Source organism: Cuculus canorus, chromosome 2 (assembly GCF_017976375.1).
Source record: "Cuculus canorus isolate bCucCan1 chromosome 2, bCucCan1.pri, whole genome shotgun sequence".
Classification (NCBI taxonomy): Eukaryota; Metazoa; Chordata; class Aves; order Cuculiformes; family Cuculidae; genus Cuculus; species Cuculus canorus.
In genome coordinates this window covers 118260140-118282510 of record NC_071402.1, presented here as the reverse complement: position 1 = coordinate 118282510, position 22371 = coordinate 118260140, and the positions used below count along the sequence as shown (strand labels likewise).

Genomic DNA, 22371 nt, shown 5'->3' with positions numbered 1-22371 from the left:
ACACTTATGTATACGGTAGCTTACATTTGATATATGACTTTTTAAGAAAAAACTTGTACAGAACAAAAGGAAGGTGCTTGATTTTGGTAATTAATGACAATTTATGTATTTATTTAGAAATACCTATTACTGCTTTGGTGTTGTGTTATGTAGTGAGGTCATGGCTGCTTGTCTCAGTGGTTTCACAGTCTAAGAAGGGCAACAAATACTATCATTACAGTATTCTGGGTGACATCCATTGTCTTCAAGTGGAAATCTTACGTACATTGCCTTCAAGCAGATGTGTCTTGTACTGATGATTATACAGAGACCAGTGCCTATCAGATAATAGCCTTTCCAATAATAATCTGATTCTTTCTTCCTGTATCTGGACAGTGCAGTGCAGTTGAAATTCATTCACATGATTCAATGAAATAGTGAATGTCTTTTCTATGCAGAGATCTTCTATTATACACAAACAGCTCCTTCAGAAAGATGCAATCAGGTGTTCTCTTCATTTCCTGTGGTATCTGTAAAAGGTGCTGAAATTTCCTGATACTGAATTGTCACTGAGTTTACTGTATTACAGGAATTTGGAGTTTCTCAGAGCTACCTATATTTGGTTCATGTCATTACGATTAACTTATCCCCTTCTCTAGCAAAGACTGCCTTTATTTGCTTAGCAAATTACCATACATATATTTGGCTGTGTTTTAATAACAAAGCTTAACTGCATTGATTTCCAAAATATTGCATTCAATATTATATAAATAAACCTGTTGTACTGTTCTACCGGAACTATTACAGAATGTACAGCTTGGATAGAATTTTAGTTGCAGATTGAGTTTAATGTTTATTTGAAATGGTTTGGTCTTTAAAGGTGAAGTAATTTTATGTATAAAATTCACATTTAGAAAGTCCTAGGAATTCTTAAACGCCTTTAGTATTAAGGCTTTGTAATATTTAGGAAATAAAAACTTTTTTGTCACGTAGTGTGGTAAACACATAAAGTAATGAGTTTATACATTTGCAGCTAAAGATATTAAAACCCACAACTCCTCCAAAGAAAGCAGTCCCTTGGGAGGTGTTACTGAGAACTTCCTTGAAGATAGGCAACTAAAAGAATTAGATGAGCTACTGAAGAGTTTTGACGTGGATGAAAAGGTACTGAGAAGTACTGCTTTCTGTTACTAAGTAGTTTAGTCCATTTAATTGGATAATGTTAATTACTAGTGCTGTTTTATCAAGGAAATTTTTCATTTCCTGTGATAAAAGAGTATAAGCGTTTCATAGATTACCGTACTGTTGGCAGCGTAAGTTTTGCTTGGCAGAACTTGTTTTTTCACTTTGTCAATAATAATTCATCTTTAAATCTGAAATGAAACAAGATATTGTTATATCAGTTGTTACAGTAATTCTGTACTACCACTTGTATGAAAATCACTGTTTCAGTGATCACCTGAGTGTACGCACTGTACGTATGTGACATTTTTGCTTAACATTCCTAGTTTTAAAAGTTGGTGTTAAATGCTTCTCACCATACAATCTGAGAAGGATGGGGTGGTGCTGAAAATCTGGGGAGCTGCACAGCCATCATGCTTCATAGAAGGATCATTCTGAGGCTCATTACTTGGGCAGAAGGGCCATTAAATTAACATACAGGCTTCCTGGCAGTTCAGAGAGAATGTTAAGCCATTTTCATGCTCACTGACTTTATCTGACCTTTCTACTCAATCTGTCCTCCTACCTCTAGATAATAAGTCTAGGTCTTTTAAGATTTGCTGAAGTTTTACACTATTTACTGCTTTGATAATGGATTGGAATTTACATCTCGGTGCAACCCAGACATAGCTGCTGATAGCTTCTACTGTTTTCCATTACTTTAAAAGTGGATAATGGTTTTAATTGGATAAGTTAAACTGTAAAATTTGCATGGCTAGAAACTGGTGAGTAATTGATAAGGTAACAGGAGACAATCAGTTTCCCTAGCAAAATAATTATTTAAAAGAAGAGTAGAAGCATTTCCTTCAGCAAGTGGAATTTGGGCTGCCAACATCTGATTCACAAAGTGAACAGTTCCATTTTATTCCCTGACCTCTCAGAGAGGGTGAAAGGCTCTGTCAAACAGCATAAGTTACTGGAGGTGTAGTACTTGTTGCAGTATTGCCAAATCAGTCCTTGTTTGGCTGCTTTGTAGTATTGTGGCTTTATAAAATCAGTGTCCTGATGTTTGCTTTTCTGCGCTGTGTTGGACAACAGTAAATATGTACAACTAATCTCACCCAACCCTCAAACTTAACCAAATTCAAGCCACAGAAGACACGCTACAGCCTTAAACCTATTCCTGCATGTGGGTGGAAAACTAGCTGTGCAGACCTGGGAGAGGAGTGGAATGGCAGAACACTGGTTGCAAGTATTCTGTTGTTTGGGGTGATTTGAGGGGGTTGGGTTTTTTATGTCTGACTTTGTTGTGTATCAGTCCTTTCAGATTCTCACACTCCCCTGTCTCTTTTCTTCATCTCTTTGGGGATATTTTTACCTATACACGATAGTGCACAGCTCAGCAAAAGCCTTAGAGTTCTCCTCAACACAGCTTTAAATTTTCATTAAACTTGACGGAATGTCTTTTGTAGGTTTCTACACATCTGTCAGGTGCAGTTAAAATTGGGCATCGGGCCTGAAAATAGCTGGGATTCTCAGTGGGAGCAAAGAGAAGTGAAGACAATCATGTCACCTTTTTTCCAATTAAAAATCACGATGTTAAAGATCACAGAGGATAATGGCAGTGTGTCCATTTAAGAGTAACTCTACAATCCAAATTACAGTTTTTACAGGGAAGACTATATTATCACACCTTCCAACAATCACTTACTGTCTTATCTCTGTAGTGTAAAGGGTAACTGGCTTAATAATGCTTTGCTGTATCTGAAAGATTATTTTAAATATCTTCACAGTTGAGATTTGCAGGTGGAATGCCCGATGTTAAACCAGAAAAAACAGATGAAGCTGAAAAAAGGTATATATGTACACATATATACACACATGGTGTCCTTCCTGTAACCTGTGATGTTCTCCAGTTACTGTGCAAATGAAATATGATGTTTTTACTACAACACCATCAGCATTATAAATCAGTTTTTCTAAGTTATTTTGACTATATGATGAAGAAAAATATGTGAAATAATATAAATCCACTGTGCAAAGTACGAGAGAAGTATAGTCATAGCCTGACAGGACAATAGAGGTTATTTGTCCTCTGGCTGGTGACAAGATATATCCAATTTATGCCAGTGTCTCACGATGGCATCTCAGTGTGAGTGCAGCACATCTACATTTCCAACCACAGTGGTGCTTACTAGAACTTCAAAAAAAATGAGTAAAGCTTTCAGCTTTCTTTTCTGCCTCTTGCTCCTTTCTAAACTGATGAAAGAATTGAAAGATCTTATTCAAATTCATGCTGACAAATATTTGAGCAGCAGTAGAAAAAGGCGCTTAAAAACATGGCATGTGGAGTTAAGCACGTGCTTTACTGTTCTGCTGACTTCAGGCTGTACTTACAGTGTTTATTGTACATACAACTTGAAAGTATCGCACCAAGAAACTTCCATTCAACATCAGCCCAAAAATGAAGCAGAATAAGACTTCATAGAAAAAGTATACTTAACTGATGGAATACATAAGTATTTAGAAGAGTTACTTCAGAGTGATTTTCACAATATCAAGAAGCCTTAGCTAACGTAGAAGAGGGCATTGCTTTTTTCCAGCACTAGTCACGTTTCTGTGACAAACCTGAAGTGTACTAGAAGTCCACTAAATGGAGAATATTGCATCTTTTCATTAATCCACTAGAGAGCTCCAAGCTCCTCCTTCTGGTAGAATACCCATGTACATTTACCTTGGTAGCATAAATAGTTCTTTATGCTGTAGAGTAAGTAGATTATGCTGGATAAAATATGTTTGTGCAAGTGATACTGCATTACTTCACTTCCTTAGCTAAAACGCAGCACACTCTTCAGTTAAAGAAGAGGCATTTATTCCTTCATTTGGAGTCAAACTGTTTTTCTATTTTTACTCAAAAATGTTACCATTGCAAAGATTCATCTGGAAGAAAATATAGTTCCTGTTCTTGTTTAGTAAATTCTGCTTTTAGCAACGTTGTTAATTAAAAAAAGAAATTGATTGTAAATCTACATAGGGCAAAATTGTGTGTGGTTTTTATATCTAGAAAAAAAAAGAGCTGAGATTGTTATCCTTAAGGCAAGCTGTACAAAAATCCTAATGTCTGAGCTTGGCATCATAAGGAAGCATAAAATTTTACATGGTAATTTGAAAATTCTAAGTAACTAGATCTGCAGAGTTTTTCCTTTGGAGACCACTAGAATACATTGACGGGATAAAAGTAAAGATTGATATTGAAGAATTTGGCTTTATTAGACAGAATTTATTCTTCTCTGCTACAGCATTTTTATTTCAAACTATATTAAAACCAGCCTGCAATTTAGGAAATATTTTAATTACCCTGTCTGTGAGAAGGGTTAAACAGCTAAACTATGCCCCTCATAGGGGATAGTGAGTCTATTTCTGTCTCCAAATGGCAAGCAGACTGAGGTGTCCTTTGTACTGAACATAGATTTTTAACTGAAAGAGGGAGGAGAGAAAGGTCTCATGAAAGGGGATTATTTTTTTCGGTGGCTTTACTCATAAATAAGAGTTCGCTTAAGTATTTTGCTAGCAAAATTTATAGCTTGTTTTGGAAAAAAATCACATTTTAGTAGTTTAATTTTCTGGAATGTACATGTTTGGTAATAGTCAAGGCAGAAGAGTCTTTAATTGGAGTTTGCTTTGAAATCACGTAATTCTGCTGAGTGCAGTCAGTTATTAGAAAGGACAGCAGTTCGCTCTTCAAATGTAATTTCAAAAGCTTTGGTGTGTACTTTTCTAGTTCTACTACATTTGGCAGATATTACTACTGAAAAATTTATTTCTTCTGAGATGACAGAAATCATCTCAGTCTTCCTGTCAGCATAGTGGAAAAAAAAATTCAATAGGTCACAGGTACCTTCTCTACTTATTGAATTTCAAATAGTTGCACTTTAGAACAGAATCATCTCAGCAAAAATCATAATCATATTGGACCAGGGAATAAGAGTAATGAAACTAAAATTGTGGACTGATAGCTATTTAAATTTACAGCAAGTTTTTAAGTGTCCTGTAAATTGTTCAAGAAATTCTCATCTTTTATACACTTAAATCTCTCATTTTGGGCATTGAGTATATGCAAGAAGCACCTGTTTAATTTGGTTAAATAAATTTTTGGTTTTTTAATACTCAACAGTGACTGTAAATACAAAGATCTTGTGCCCTGTGAATTACTATCAGGATTGCCATCGCAAGCCCCAAAAGTAAATTTCCTCAATGAAGCCACAGTGGTGAAACCCCGGACAAATGGTATCGTATGCTGTATTGGTGAACCCTCCAGAATTTATTTTTACATGTGTTCTATTTACCTATAAAATCTTAGGGAATTTCTTCAGTTCCTGAAAGCATTGATTGGAATTTGTTTTAGTTTCCATACATAGAAGCAAAAATGCGAGCTCTCATATGATAGGTTAGTGAGTTGGGGGGGGGGGGGGGGGGGGGGTTTTTTTTTTAAAGCAGAAGCCTATTTGGCACAGTCAAATTGCAGTTGTTCTGTCTTAGTATTTACAGTTCTCAGATACTTTAATGGTACAGCAATGCCTGCATTCTTAGTATTTTGACTCGTTGGATTTGAGCCATGTTGGTGGCAAGTTACTCTTCCTTTATTTGTGGTCAGAGAACGTGACTGCAGATTTTCTTGTTTGTTTCTCTGTCAGCAAAACTTGGCTAAGGTGTTTGCCCACCTTGCTGAAGGTCAGAACTTTGTTTACGCCAATTCACATGTTCATGGGGCAGTCACTAGACTGGATCGAGGAAATTAACTAGATTTCACTTCACTTTGACCTGGTATATTTCACACCTGGGACAGGTACCTCTTAAGTATCTCTGCTGCCAGAGAAATCATAACATAATGGAACTGTAGTTCCTTCTCTCTTTCTCCGCACGTGACAGTTCTGACATTTAGCCTTACATAAATGCATTGTTTTATTTGGCATACAAGACAGAATAAACCAGGAATTGATTACTTATGGATAGATATTACATTCTGTTTCTTTGCAAAAGCTGTTTTGAGAATTAATGTTTTTAGAATTATTGGTTAACATGGATGTTTCTAAACATGGATTTCCCAAATTGAGTTCAGTGACAGAGATTCTTGCTTAGCTTCAAATTATACTGCCAGTCTAAGCTCACAGAACAATTTTATCATTGTGTTGTTTAGCAGTATTTTCAGGAAGTGTGAGAAACAGATGCTATAAAAAGCAGCTGTGAAGTATGTCTCTAGACTACAGGAGTTTGAAATTGCTCGTGTCTTTGGCCTTAAAAGTGTCTACACCATCTGAAGAGTCCTCCTAAGTCTTCCTCCTTAAATCCTTTGAAACTGTTGCCAAACCAAGAGTTTCTGTGTTAGGAGAGGGCAAAAGAGCCTTTTTTTTTTTTTTTTTAAACACAGAACTGTGCAGGCAGAATTGGCTGTTTCCCTTTAGTGCCTGCTCCTCTACAAATTTGACATACAGATGGCAGGGAGAATACAAACTGCTGAGAGGACCTGGTCAGAAACTCTGTGATGTGGGGAAGGCAGGAATCTGGAGGAAAGGGTTCTGAGCTCAAGTTCCCAGTTTGCATCCAGCTGCATTTTTCTGCAGCTGGTGGTTGACTGTTTTCTCAGTCTTGTTTCTGTTACTAAATTTTAACCAATCACGCATTTACCAAATTGCCCACCATGACTGCACAAAGTTATGCAGCTGTGACAGTATGGAACATTTAGATATTTAATTGTTCTACATATATTTCTCCTTCATATCCTGTGTCTGTTTAGAAAGACATGGAGATCAAAAACCATTTACCTAGTGCAAGTTCATAGTAGACCATCCACCATTATTGGACGCTGTTTAGTAATTGCTGTTTGGCAGAAATGGCTGAGCACTCTGCCTTTTGAATACCCAATTCTTTAGAGGGTCTGGATGGAAATCCTAGAAAGCAAGGCATTCAAAAAGCTCTTATTTCTCTTTAGATATGGACTTTGAAATTTGAAACTTTTATCTTCCATTAACATTACTCATTTTGAAGAGAAAGAAAACTCTTATCAATAATAATTGAAGTTCTAAAACCGAGTTTCATGGTTAAGAAATCAGTAACTTACATTGGGCTTAAGGTTGATATTGCACTGCTTGAAGCATATGAGTATGAAAAATTTTATTTCAATCCTGGAAAAAATAGTTTAAATTTATGGCTACTGATGTGAGAATGCAAAGATTACTGATAAAGTGTGGGAGGGTTTTTTTTCTCCTTTTAAAATTAAAACTTTTGGATATTTGTATTCCATTTCTTCTCTTATCTCTGTAAATTAGTTTAGAAAACTTGGATAAAGTAGTGAAGTTTTTAATTTAGATGTGCTTATTCTTGAAGTTTGTGTAAAGTCTCAGTCTTAGGAAAATTAACAGAAAACTATAAGTGAAAAGACTGCCTTTAGATTGTATTCATCAAATTTTCATTAATCATTGCTGTGACTTGAAGGAACTATTAGGTCTGGGGGAAAATGAAACAAATTAGAGTGGTTTCAGTATGATTCATTATATTACATGATCCATTTATTGTGCTCATCTGGATTTTTAGATTACAGATATTCAAGAAAAAGTCCATTGCCAAATTGTGGAGGTTTTGAAACGTGGAAGATGGAAAAAAATGCAGTTGTGAGTTGCTAAATGATTTCTGATCCTTTGGCACTAACTTTAAGGTTATTCAGACAATTCTACATATAGAGAGTCAGAAATTATGAGTCTATGTATGTTTGTGTTTTTACTCCTCTGAAGATGTTATCACTGAGTAAATACAATTTCTGAGAGCAAAAGCAGTATGGAGGGGACAGCTTTGTGGACTTTTATTTCCATCTTAAGCAAAATCAAATCATGCATTTTGCTTTCTTGTTTTGTGGAGCTGAAATGCAGACAAGGTTTCACGTATTTAAGACAGACTGCATTATCCATTATCCTGGGCACTACAAAAGGGTAAAGGAAATTGATGCCCTAGAGTTCTCAGACTGTTATCCAGAACTATGCAGGAGTTTGTCACCTTTCTCCCTCCTCCCTACTCATTGTCCGTCTCATTTAGCAGTTGTTGTGTTCTCTGTCTGTGGTCGTCAAGACAGATTTTTGTTGTGTCAGGACACCAAAACAACATGACAAGGGATTGATCTTGGTCTGCTTTGAAATGCTGCAAATAGAGTATAGGGATGAGGGTTGTTTCAAAGGTTTAATTGTAGATCGCATTTTGTTTTGGTTTTTTTTCATAATTTGTAGATATTTTGAAATTCAAAAAACAAGAGCAGGTTTGCTTTAAAAAAAAACAACTATGTGTTGGGTTTTTTCTGCTTGTTTTTATTTTGTTTTATTTTAGGCTTCTCATTCAGTCCAGCAGATCCTCGAGATGATGGAATTGCCCCGTAAATATTGCAGATTTTATTTCACGACTTTGCGTGGGTGTGAAAGAGCAAAATGTTGGTTTTGGCATGTTCCTGAACAAGGGGATGAAAAGGTAAAGAGATTTATTAAATAAATAAATAGATTGTAAGTGTGAGCAATTTTTCAGTGCAAAACATCTCATTTGTTCACTTACGTTTGGAAAGGGAGTAAATTTGACAGATCAAATTTATTGATCAAAACAGTGGTTTATGGATCAAAAATTATTTAAAAAATTATTGATGGATCAAGAAAAAGTTCAGAAATTTTTCCTTTCAAGGTCTTCTAAAGTTATTTTATTTTAAAATGGTAGAATTTTGCACTAGTAGACTTCTTAAGAGAACAGACATCAGCAAAAGAGCAAAAATTAGGCTGTACAAATATAATAATAGAATGGGGAGATTCTGAGACAATTCTGTCTGAAGCATTGGAAACCTGTAAGCAAACTCAGACTTTGTATGTAATCTTAAAGTCAAAATCCATCTATGGTATATTACTCCATGCAAGATTTGTGCAGCAGGGACACATTTATTTAAAGATGCTGTAACCTCCTTAAATGGAGCAACAAATCTCATAATATTTGCTAGCAAAAATACTTGCCCAGTGGTGGGTAAAGTAGATGTGTTTTCAAACCATTTAACAAAGAAACTATGAGTGCAATACCTCCAAGAACTGTGCAAGACAAACTTAATTGTGCTGTCATGAATGAGATTTTGGAATTGGCTGTATGAAACCAAGACTTAGGTGACTCTGTAAGTAAATTGTAAGCAAACAAAAACATTAAAACAACTAAACAAAGAGGAATGCCTAAACTTGTCCTGATCAGTTTTTACAATATCTATTTGTTATCTACCATCTTATTGGTATGAGTACAGTTTTATCATTGGTGTCACTATGTAAGAAAGCACAGATTCAAAATGTAAAAAACAACTTGTGGTGAACCTGTTGGACATAAATACTGAAATCAAATAGGTAGAATCTAAAGATGCTTCTCCATCTCCTTGATGTCTTAAATATACTGTATCAGAATTTTTATAATGCAGCAGTGTAATTTGGTTTTAATTCTCTTAATGTTTTCTCTTTTCATGTCTCAGAAAAGAGGTGGGGTGTTTTCTTTCTAATGCTTCCTTTGAAAATTGATATGCCAGCTCAAAAATAAATTTGACAGTAATTTTGTATGGGACGTTTTCTTTTTCCTCAGTTGTGAAATATCTTTGCCAGGCTGTAGTGAATATCAGTAAATTTCAGCTAGTTTGTATGAATGATCATGGTTTGTAGTGCTTCACTACGTACAGACATATTAAAGAATTAATTGCCTAAAGCTATTAAAAATCCATTCCATTTGTGTTGTGCAGCACTCCAGCACACTTACTGTTCTGCCCACCAAACCAAGCCTAATTTTCTTGGTCGGCTGGAAGTACAGTTTGGGGTTTGTTTGTGTATGTATTTATTTTTTAGAACTGTCATTTTAAAATTATAATAGGCCAAGTACCTCATGGTGGCACCAAAGTACATAAATGGAAGACAGGTAAAGCAGCAACAAAATCTTCTAGTAAAATAGCGGGGAACTAAATCACTTTAGGAACTGTGCAGATTGGTAGGCCATTTGCTTAGTAGTGAGTTTTCAGTGATGATCGCTACCAGAATTTTTTAAGAGAAACATGTTTCCCCATAACGGATATTTCTTCCTTTTCCTTAAGTAATAGGCTGATGCTTAAAGGCTGAACTTAGTAGGATTTAACACTCTTCGCAGTTGTGGTTGATCACAGAACGCAGCAGTGATTTAATTCATAAAAATATCGTATGGTTTGAAAATCAGCATGTTCTTGAGCTCAGCGAGTTCTACAAGTCACCAGTTTGGGGGGGGGTGTCCTTAAAAGATGCCTTTAATTTCAAACACTGAGATATTTTTTTGTGTTAGGCAAGGTAAACAAAAATGTTAAGACTGTGTTTTAAATACTCCCCAAAGTATTTAAAGGGGAAGGACCTTAACAATGTGTATCATTATTGATGGGGGGCAGAGGTAAAGAGGATGAAGCTGGGCTTTTCTCAGTGGTGCACAGTGAAAGAGCAAGACAGAGTGGGCATGAAGTGAAATTACAGGAAATTCAATTTGGCTTGAGTGATACTTCAGGCTGTAGCACAGATAACAATTGCATAGTTAAGTAAGTGGTTTGAAAACACACGATGACAGAATTATTAAGGTTGGGAAAAAAATCTAAGTTCGTCCAGTCCAACACCACTGTGCCTACTAAACCATGTCCCAAAGTGCTGCATCTACACACATTTTGAACACCTCCAGGGATGGAGACTACTGCGTCCCTGGGCACCTGTTCCAATGCTTCACCACTCTTTCAGTGAAGAAATTTTTCCTGCTATCCAATCTAAACCTCCCCTGGCACAACTTGAGGCTATTTCTTCTCATCCTATCACTTGGGAGAAGAGACCAACATCTGCCATGCTACAACCTCTTTTCAGCTTCAGCTTCCTCCTATCCAGGCTTAACAATCCCACTTCTCTCACCTGCTTCTCAGAAAACGTGTTCTTCAGACCCTTCTCTACCTTCATTATGCAAACTGCGTTTCTCTGTCTAATTTTATTTTAGCTTTATGCACCTTAGTCATTAATCTCTTAGGACTCCACTAAAGAATTTTTTACTTTTTATGACTTGTCACTCTCTTTTCTCCTTGAGCCTGTAAGTCTCTAACTGGAGATGTAAAATAGGAAGATGTAAAATAGGAAGATTTCTGTCTTCATTGATGTCACCTTACAACTTCAGGGCTTCTGGGTGTGTTTCTGTTGGGTTTTGTTGGGTTTTTTAACCTGGCTTCCTAAACAAATGAGCCTTAAAGCTACCCTGTCCTTTTATTACTGTCTCTATCTGCCTTTATGTAATTTTTTTGAACCTTTTGGTCAGTTTCAACCACATTTACCCTGGAGTGTGTGTCTCAAAAGATGCCCCAAGGTTTGTAAATGTAATCTCCTGTAAAAAAGATGATGGTTTTGATCTCACTGAGCAAAAAGCTGCAGCGTGAGGGTTTCCCCATTACTGAACATCGGAGTGCACACTGGCTGGGAGACGCTGAAGGATTTAATAGATTCTGGTGCTTGTTCTGATTTCAGCACCTCTGTGTTACTGTAGCGCAACGATGTTTTACTGGACAGTCAATTGCTTGTATAAGATACACAGTCCTTTCTTAAGGTTTTTATTAAATTGTCACTTCAAATGAGTTGTGGAACCAACTGATAGATGACAGAATAGTGTCATCTATACTACCATTTAAAAACAGGAATTTCCTTTTTTGTGTACCTTCATTTGAAATCCATTATGTTTAACTCAAAAGTAGAGATTTTACATGGGCTGTAGGTTCAGTTATACCTTTGAAAACTGAAACAACTAAATGAACTGAAGCCTCCTAGAAGCTGTAAATGAACAACACATTTAGTTTCTTTTATGAATGTAGTGTAATGTGTCACGTGTTTAAATACTACTGCAATTGGATTTTCCAACCAATTTCACTAATACTTGGAACAGTCAGAGGTCCAGGTGCAATCTTGGCTGTGTTTTGGGAGCCAGTCCAAAGAAGGAGGAACACAGATTCCAAAAGAAAGCAAACTAATGTAAGCATGTGCTAAAGTTTGTTTTGGAAATGCCCTCAGCCACCTGGGGTTGCAGATTTGGATTAAATGGGTTAACTCATTTTGGGTTATAGGGTTTGATTCTGCAAAACAAACCCATTGCCAAGTGACACTGCATATATATTAAAGATCAAAGATATTACATTAATTTCTGAAAGGTAATAGTTAACAAAGTTATGACACTGTTTCAAAATAAAACCAGTAAGCTTTATTTATATACAGTATACTTATTTGTACAGTTTTTGTGTACTTTGTCTTAGTGTCTGGACAGGGTAATGGTTTTAAAAAAAAGAAAGATGTCTTGGCCACAGTCTTCTGCTTTGGTGATAATTCATTTGCCTTGTAACTCCATGAGTAGATCCTGTCTAATTTTGAAATTCCATGAAAAAATTAACCCAATTCAACCCTGTAATACCACGACTACTGATTTAGGGCTCTTTCTGACTCTTCAGTTTTCATCATTTCACAAAATAGTACTAAATATGACCCATTTACACTGTTTTGCAGAACAACTATAAGTGTTCCAGAAAGTGACAATGGGTATCTGAAAGGGCGGGCGTTTTTTTTCCTAACGTGGAATTTTGAGATTTGATCTTGGTAGTCTTTATTTCTTCATCTGCAGAGATGGAGAAGAAAGTGTAAGTGTCACGAAGCTGACAGCTTTAGATGTTAAGACAAGAATGTTCTGATACCAAATAACATACTGAAATATCTAGGTGTGGATTTTTTTTTTTAAAACAAGTGATTCACTAAATCAAGTTGGTTCTGAGGTTTTTTTCCTTCTGTGTCCTTATGAGTAATTCTTTGTGATGATCAGGGTTACCAACTTCATTTCTAGATAATTTTTTTACTTGGTACAGTCATGTAATTTTTATTTTATCATGTGTTCACTTTCACTGTTTGCTTCCCTTTCTCTGTTTACAGTCTGACACATTTATACTAATTCCAAAGTAACTGTATTTTCAAATTATTTTTCTGTTTGTTCTGAGTATATACACACATGCATCCAGTTTATGGTCCCAGCAACTCCTTTCCCAAATATTTCATCTGCATTATTTTTCTGTTTGATTTGCTGTGCTTTTGACAGTGCCTTTGCCTACAAACCCATTTATACATGTATACCATTTATCAGTACATTTGGGTTAAATAGAAGCAACATAAAGCTCATTTCCTTAAAGATATCATGTTCGTGGGTAGTTGTTTTGTTTGTCATAAACTGAGGTGATATTTTACTATGGATTTTTTTTTCCTCTTTTTCTAGATTTGCATGTCAATACTTAGGACATACATTAGTATCAAAGAATCAGGCCTTCTAAAACGTGCAGGTATGATATAGTTGTAGCTTTTAATGTACCTTTGATACTTCACTTATTCAAAGCAAATTAAATAGGCTGTCAGGAGAGAAATGGGTGCCATTTCAACAGTGAATAAGAAGATTTGATTACAAAGGAATACATCCGATCCATGTGGTTTTGTGTTCCAATTTCCCATTGAGGCTAATTATTTAGATACACAGTTATTTCCGGAAGTCCTTTTGTACCTGTCCTGAGCAGTCTTAAGTTTTTGAAAGCTTATTAGAGTGTAGCATAATAAAGGTGGGATCCAGTTGAACCCTGTGTAGTCATTTTCCCATACTGAAATACTGAGCATTGTCACACAGATAACAATGGGTACCACCAGGCTACAGTAATCGTCTATCAAGGCCAGCACTGGAACAGGTTGTAAGACCATCCACCATAGTAACACTGCACTTTACCTACTAGAGCTTCCTGTCTGGATAGGCTTTACTACATAGACACGCTTACCAAATCTAACCTGGTTTTGTGCATTTTTCTTGTGCTGCATCAAATCTGCTAAGATTTCTTGAAACCTCCAGGCCTTATGGTGTTCAGCTCAATGACATGAGATGTTTCTAAATAGTCCATCTGGCTCTAGTAAGGTTAACACTGTAGTCAAATGGGATCCCTTCACCCATTTTTCTCCAAATTGCTGTCCCATAATATCGTGGATAAATAAGGGTTGTTATACTGCATTTAAAATTTACGTAAATAAATTGTTTAAATAGTTAGCATCAGTTACCTCAAAGTGAAATTAATGTAATTGCTTTTTCAGTCCAAATATTTGTGAAATATTACAAAGAAGTTACTCCTGGTGTGCATTTTGATTCTCAAGTGATGCATGATCTTCTCATTTCTTTGGTCAAGAACTGTTTGTTGCAGGAAGTATTTCAGATACTGCATGTAACTGTACGAATCAATACACTGGTAGGTGTAATATTTTTGAAATCTTTGATCCGTAGTTTCTTAGGGGTTTTGAGTACTTTGCCATTTGTAGTAATAAGTTTGTTCTCACTCTGGTACTTAAATCTTGGGAGGGTGGGGGAGAAGAGCAGTTCAAAAATTCCTATTACAAAAACTCTAAGCTTTCTAATTGAACAGAGATGTAAAACTCATTGTGCTTTTTTTGTCTAAATTAGCCAGCTGTAGAGGTTCTTCTGAAAGTCTTTGAGCATGTGGCTTCTTTGAATCTAAGAGACACTGTGCCTACATTAATCGGTACTTTTTGTAAGGTATGAGTTTGATTTTACTACTGCTGCTTGTTGGAATTTCTGAAATACCTTGCCTGTTTAAAAATTCAAACATAGCACTTTAATATTATTTCAGTGTTGTTTTTAAAAAGTGATATCGTGACTGAATTTGTGGTACGGGTTTCCGTTTATCCCTTAGTTTTTGACTGAGATTCACTGTGACATGATTTTCCCACTGTTGTTTTCCAAGTGATCACAGGTTTTCGTATGCTTACTTTTCTTCCCCCGGTTTGATATTACAGCTCATTGATGCTGGTATGCTCCTTGAGTTTGAACATTTTGACAATATTATTAAATTCCTTCGCCAATTGCAAGTTTCCAGTCAAGAAATAAATATTGTTTTGAACTTAAAGTCCAGGTATGTCTTTAAGGAGCTATTTTATAATTATATTTGTCTAGTTCCTTCTTCAGGTTCTATTTTTATAAATGTATGTAGAATCTTTATAAGGCAATTAGAAAATTCAGATTTAGTGTTTGGGATGAAAACACGATCCTGTTGTGCCTAATTCTGTTTTAAAGTGCTGTCAATCTACTGTGCTTCAAAGATCAGAGATTGTTAAGTCAAAACTTAGGTTCTGACCACAGATAACTGATCATAAGATTAGTTTTCTTCATATTGATCGTCATTGTACAATCAGTTCCCAGCTGTGCTACAAGTTTATGTAATTGTAGTCAAAGTAGAGACATCATGGTTTATATAATTTAGGCCTGTATGAGCAAACAGTACTTCTCGGTGTGCCAACACGGCTAGGGAGGGTCATTTGTTTTAAGTACTATTGGATTATGCTGGGAAAAATGAAATCACAGTCCCAAATCTGTTCCAAAACTCTTGATGTCTCCCCATCCCTTGTGCAAGATTGTGGTCTCTCTTGGTTTTGTATCATCTGCATCACACACACACAAACAACTTGAGAAAATAAATTTGCAATTCACAAAGCATCCTTTGTTTCTTGGAGGAAACCAAATATGCAGCATCTACTGTGTGAAAACAAGCCATCACTGTTTCAAGTGAAAATATATGCTTCTTTTCATACTTTTCCCATAGAGTGCCCTTTGGGCACAAATTTGTGTTTTACTGGTGCAACTCACCACACGTTGGAGGTCATTTTTATCACTTTTCAGATCAGGAATCAGATTTACAAAGGAATGACCCCTTCCAGGTTGCCTCAGTATTTGTGGTGTTTTCAGCACAAACTGAGAAACAGGTTGTTCTGCTTCAACTGCGTGTGTTAGCTTTTTCATGTGAAGGCTATTGCTCTCTACATAATAGCATCACGCCGGATAGATGCATCCATTGTTTTGGTGGCGGCATCAGAATAAAATGTGTTCCTATGTTATTTGAAGCACTTCAATAGCACTTTATTTCATTTAACTAACTTTTTTTTTTACCTTTATGTCACAAATACATAGAGTACAGTTCTGCGTTTACATAATGGACTGTAAGTCTAATACCTTTTCAGTTATGTTTCTGCTGAGACAGTGGAACATTTTCTGTGAAAATAGTTTTACTCAGTTGTTTGCTTAATAAATGTACTAAATGTCCTTGACATGACTATAAATGCCTTTTTTCAGTGTCCAGTTTGCATAGTGTGTAATAAATAGGCTCAAAAATCACACTGCGTTTTAGTTTGTTTGTTTAGAATTTGTTGATCACCTTCTGCTAGTGCAAATTTTAATTCAATGCTATGTGTTAAAATTACGTGTTAATCTCTTTTTTTCTTATAGAAGACTTCAGGAAAGACATTTTGAAAGGAACTGGCTTTTTGACTTCAACTTGGCAGTGGCTGAAATTCAGGTACAGTATGTGCATACTTCAAGCCTGTTGGAATACTTACACCATGACTCCTTTTAAACCTACAAGAAATAGCAATTTTCTACATCACTTTAAATCATTGGGCTTTATTATTAAGTATATTGAGATTATGATAAAATATTTTCATGCAAAACCATGTTTGAGAAAGATTAATGTGCAGAGGAAAACTGTCTTTGGCTTTTCTGTGATTTTTGTTTACAGACTTGAAATTTTTATCTTGGTTTTGCATCTAATTCAGAGTGTTTCTAATTTTAAGCAATTATTTCTTATGGCTTACATTTGTTGTGCTGTTATTTGGTACTGGTACATCATTCCTCACCAAACAATTACTTAATGTAGTGTATAGCAGGTAGAATTCATATCTAGTATAAAATGGCACAATTGTAAAAGGCTGTAATTGGCAACACTCCGCAGGTGTTTTAAAGAATAAGAAAATATTGAGGAATTTTTTATAATTGGACACTTGCATCTTTCATTTTTAAGGACAGATTACTTATTATGCACAATTATCATATAATTTACATATTATCACACTGCACAGATCCTGGTCTGATTTTTTCATTCCTTCAAGACCGAAGTCATAGAGTAATCTGGCAAGCAAAAGACTAATTCATATAGAAAATAACCAACAATTTGGCATGCATCATGAAAAAAAAAAAAAATAGTACGATACTGGATGAATGCCAGTTCTTAAATAGGATGAATAAGTTATGAGCTTTCCCAGTTGAGGTCATGACATGAATGGAAAAAGGATTTTAATTTCTTGAGGGACAATGGTGATTAGCAGTCCATGCAAGTTAGGCAACATGTAACTGTGCCATATTGAACATGGATGTTCTTGGCAGTAGCGTTTCATCTGCATCTTCTTTCTGCTTTAAGCCTATCCCAGTTGTATCTCTTGAATTTCAGTACATTTTCTGTTTGGTGTTCTGGAAGCAGGTTCACTTAGATTTGTCCCTTGTGTTCTTCGCAGCATTGCAAGGAAAGAAGTGATTGGACCAAGCTGGGAGCTTTGTATGTTAATGCAAGAACTGGCTGTGAACATTTTGATGATCTTCAGAAACTGTCTTTATGTATTGCTGAAATACTAACCAGAGATTTTGAGTCAGCTAGACCAGGAGTTCCTTTTTGTGATTTTGCTGATGCAGGTAAAATTAAGATGCAAGAAATGCTTTTTGTTCGTTCCCTGTTTCTTGTTCATTCCCTGTTTTAAAAACCCCTGTTTTTAAAAGAGGTAAAAAACCCAATTCATCTGCTGTTTTCTGAATATTAGTTAATTTTATAATATATTTTACCATATTTAGAATTTCTTGAGGTGGAAATACAATCAGCTAAAATGCTCAATAGAAGCCATTTTCTAGTAGTATTAAAATCCCCAAAGTGCTTACACTTAAAAGTTGGAGAAAGCTCAGAAAGAACAACATTGAAGCTTTCTGAAATCAAGAGAAACCAAAATTAGCAGTATTCTAAAGAACGTCCAGTTCTCAGGACAAAGGCAAAAATATTCAAGTATTGTCTTGTGAAGTCTCACAATCTTAATAACATAAATAAACTTCAGAGCTCTAAGTACAGCTTTATATTTGTATATTTCAGAACACATTGAACAGGGTTACAGGAAGGGTATCATTTGTACCTTTTGTTTCTTTAGTCATTAGGATTTTCAGAATTCTTTCATTCTCTGAAGAAGAATTTCTGCAAGGGCTGGATCTGCAAAACATCTTCTAGTTTTTTAAAAGTTCCAGCAGGTTTTCTTACCTCTTTCCTCCTCATGCCCCATCATTTCATATTTGTAATAAGTCCATATTTTCCTAATAAGTTTGCAAAAAACAAGGCTTAGTGAAGTGTCAGTGGGATTAAAGCTTTTTATAATGGCTGACTCAGATATTTTTCAACCTGTATTAACTGCTAAAACATGATTAATATTTATTCCAGACATGTGAAGTGACCTTTCTGACCACACACTTTCATGTTATAAAACAGTTATCACAGCTTCAAGTTCTGACACAAACAGAAAATTTTGGTGGAGTTTGGAACTTAAAGTCTGTCTTCAAATTGATAGGCACCTCTAGCAGTAAAAAGTTTTTGAATATTCACCCCGAATTTATTTATATATTTAGTTACAAATAATATACATCTACTGCTGCACTAATATATTAAGTACATCATAAAACATACACAGAATGGAAACCAAAAGATGACCTAAAGATGAAATAAACGCTACTTTTAATAATATTTTTTTTTAGTGATGCAAAAATATTTCTGTCCCACACGTGAATGGGTTGTTGTGCTCACACCTCACTTTCCACACCACTGCTGTAGAATGCCAACAGTGCTTCCAAAGTGGTTATATAATATGGTTGAAAAAACTTGTAATTATTCAGTTCTGCAATTGCTGACATTTCGTCATGGTGCCAGAAAATGCAAAGCTTCCTTTACAAATAATGATGCTGCTAAATTATGTAATTATATGTCCAAGCATTTTATGGATAAATTGGAGTATTATGAAGTAGTATCTGAATAAACTATAGTTATTTACCCTACTTCTGGTGTTAAACTTAAAAAAGTTTACTGCTTTTAATGGAAAATATTTCAGAAAGTATATTAAATATTTTCACTATGACCATGTTTTTCAAGTGTGTAATTTCTTTAAAACTGCATTTACATGTAAAATTAATTTTTTCTTTTTCTTTGTAGTAATAGAAAATTCACAACATAATGAAGCAGACAGAGTTTTCATTGGAAGGACTGGGATAAGTGTAATGTATTCTTATCACAAAGTACTGCAGTGGATAAAGGTATACTGGACCATAGGAACCTGACTGGAAATAAAACAATAAGTTATTTCTTTTTTAGATGTTAAACTGTGTTTCTCTAGTTGAATAGCTGTGTGTGCCACCTTCCTCTGCACCATTTTAGTACTTATTAATTGTCCAGGTGGATCAAAGCATTTTATTGTGCATTTCTGAGCAGTCATCGTCTATGGAGGCCATCATAACTGTCTTGCTACTTAGAAACTTTATTTTTCAGGTTCAGGTTTTGACTTTTCTGAGCTAAGGATGAATCTGGATAAAGAGACGAGTCTTCCTGAGATTCTGGGGCGAGGTGCTGATGGCATTGTTTCCCAGAAATGTCACTTTCTTCCATCTGGCAAAACTACTGTATTCTGAGACCTCCCGACTCAAGCAATATTTACAGAAGTTTCAGTGAGCCCAATAGATGGCTCGCCAAGATCCTCAAAGAGCCTTCGTAGCCAACCTATGCTGACCTTACAGGAGCGTGAACGAGTCTCTGCTCTGCGAACTGGCAGATCTCAAATTGTTCTCTGTTTCAGGGATGAACTAGAACTGTCATTCCTACCTCTGTCCAACCAGTTTCACTCCATTGTATTATCAGGTCCCTACTCCTGTGGTTATGGGCTAGTATCTGTTTGATCCCACATCTTGTTTCCTCCGTAACAAAATAAGATAGTGATGGATTTGTTCTTCTTGCTATGCCCAAAGTAATTTTGGCTTTAAGACATGCCCTGTGCCTTTTTATGAATATATTGGACTGCCTAAAGCTAAGGATGTGCTTTCCAAATCAATTTCCCTTCATGAACATCAAACTTGTACATAGTTTATGATGCTTGGTGGCTCTCGAGGGTAAAATATATATTCTCCTTGACCTTGAAGAGAATATTCTTTGTAAGAGGTAAGGAAAGCTGATAAAACAGATGTACTTGGAAAAAACATGCAGATTTGAACTGTACATAGGTCTTCCATGGAGACAGCTAGCTCTTCAAGCAACACTGGACTACTTTCTGGATATTTACTTGTAGAGAATCCTGCAACATTAATGATTTTTGGCAACTTGTTCATCCACTTCCTACTTCACACTTCAACTGTTTCCTATCTTGGAGGGCTTTGCTTTCATATATTTTTACTCAACTTGTTTATTACTTCAGAGGACTGGCCAGCGGTTCTTGTTCAACTAAGGATTTCATTCCATAACTGCATTTTAATTGAGTGCCTTTCCATTATAGATTGTTTGTGCTTATAGCTGTGTGCTTTCCTTTTTTCTATAAAGACCCACTTATTGGTAGCCCTGCTTTCTGTTAGAAGGATGGAATAGATGCAGATCCTCCTTAATTTTGTGTTTTATCTCTGGTTTGCACTTAGATTTCAAGTTTCTGTTTTGCTGTAAAAATTTCACCTGAGTCTTTCTGGTATGTACCTTCCCTTCAACCACGTACATCTACAGTTGAATGGGTTCTTTCCATCTTAAAGATTACCTGCAATAATGTATTTAGTATTCTTTTATGCGTTATGCCGAGATAAACCATTGCAGACAACATAGGCCTTAAAAAGTCTCCAGTTTTGGGCATATGCCAGTTTGCAGTGTGGACATGTGCATAAAGCATTTTCAAAACAAGAGCTTTTTAAAGTAGGCTTCGTTTTCTCTCAACTTCACTATTCTCTTAAATTTCCCTCTCCCTCTATCTCCACAACCCTCCTTCTGCCACTGCGATGCGTGCGCACACGTCACAGTGATTTTTCATAATTCACCTCCTCATTGATGCACACCCACTAAGCAAGAGCTGAAATGTGCCTAGCTCAGAGATTCATTAATGTTGCTTGACCAGCATGGTGCAGATAGACAGGATAAGTTCTGAATCCTGCCTGTTCTTGCCTTGACAGGGACAGTAATTTCTTCTCTGACCTTGACTTGGTCATCATCTTTTCTAAATTGGTCAGATTTGATTATCTTTGAGACTGCTATCTTTCTTCCATATTTGACTGAAAAGCCCAACCAAAAAGTTGTTAAGAGGAAGCTTCTGTAGGAAACCAGTCTAAATATCAGCCTAGAATATGATGACAGTGTTCTTGATTGTTACACTGTTGGCCAGATAGGCCCTACTTTTTCCAGCTTACTGGTTGCTGGCTACAGGTGTCAGTGTTTTCTTTGGCTTAAGCTGGAGCAGTTATTCCTGTTTAACAATTATGCCTCTGCTGTAAAAAGAAAACTGCATGATCTTAGAATTTTATACGTTGCATAGTGAATGGAATCAAAGGAGTAAAACTACTAATATACTAAAGCAAGTAAATACAAATAAATTACAAAGTATATAAGAAATTCTTTATAGGAACATGGTATAGTAGAAATAATGTTACGAGGAATACTGTGATGAGAACTGTTCAACAGTGGATTGGTAGGGGGTTTTGCCTACAGAGTCAAAACCCCTTTGCTATTCATTAGAAACTTTACTATGCTTTTTTTTCCCCCAACTCAGTTTGGATATCTAAACACACGCCTGTAAATCTGTGTCACCAAATTAAGTCTGCTGTATATTGTGTAAACGTATTGTGATCACTTACATCATTGATTTCTCTGACCTTCCCTCTTTCTCTTCTCCCTCTTATGCTAGGGAAGGAAGGTTTTGGATAAATTGCATGAGCTACAGATATATTTTACAGTCTTGAAAGGACTTACAGGTGTAGAGAGATTAGCATCAAGATGTGACATTGTTAATAAAGCTGCAGATATTTTCCTTAAAACTGGCAGTTTGGATGGAGCAATGTGGGTGCTGAGAGGTAAGCTTGTCTCCTAAAAAACTGAGTTCTGACTTAAATTTGAACATTTGCCTTCTATGACAGATTTCAGATAAAAGTTACAAGCTGGTCCATGTTGTTAAATAAAATTAATAATACTGGAACAACAAAAATAAAATGTCACCCATCTTACTTGATAGTATTTTTCACTGTATATATAAGAAATATTAT

At 35.8% G+C, this 22371-nt stretch overlaps 1 protein-coding gene across 1 annotated transcript in view; it reads left to right on the top strand.

Annotated features, from left to right (window-relative positions):
• Window positions 1-22371, top strand: part of TOPAZ1 (testis and ovary specific TOPAZ 1) — a 39512-nt gene that overhangs the window by 11445 nt on the left and 5696 nt on the right. Inside the window, 13 exon segments of the mRNA XM_054058594.1 lie at window positions 1013-1143; window positions 2934-2995; window positions 5315-5427; window positions 7732-7808; window positions 8512-8649; window positions 13474-13537; window positions 14325-14476; window positions 14689-14781; window positions 15042-15157; window positions 16528-16594; window positions 17586-17760; window positions 19307-19407; window positions 22017-22182. Coding sequence (XP_053914569.1) covers window positions 1013-1143; window positions 2934-2995; window positions 5315-5427; window positions 7732-7808; window positions 8512-8649; window positions 13474-13537; window positions 14325-14476; window positions 14689-14781; window positions 15042-15157; window positions 16528-16594; window positions 17586-17760; window positions 19307-19407; window positions 22017-22182 — 1455 coding nt within the window.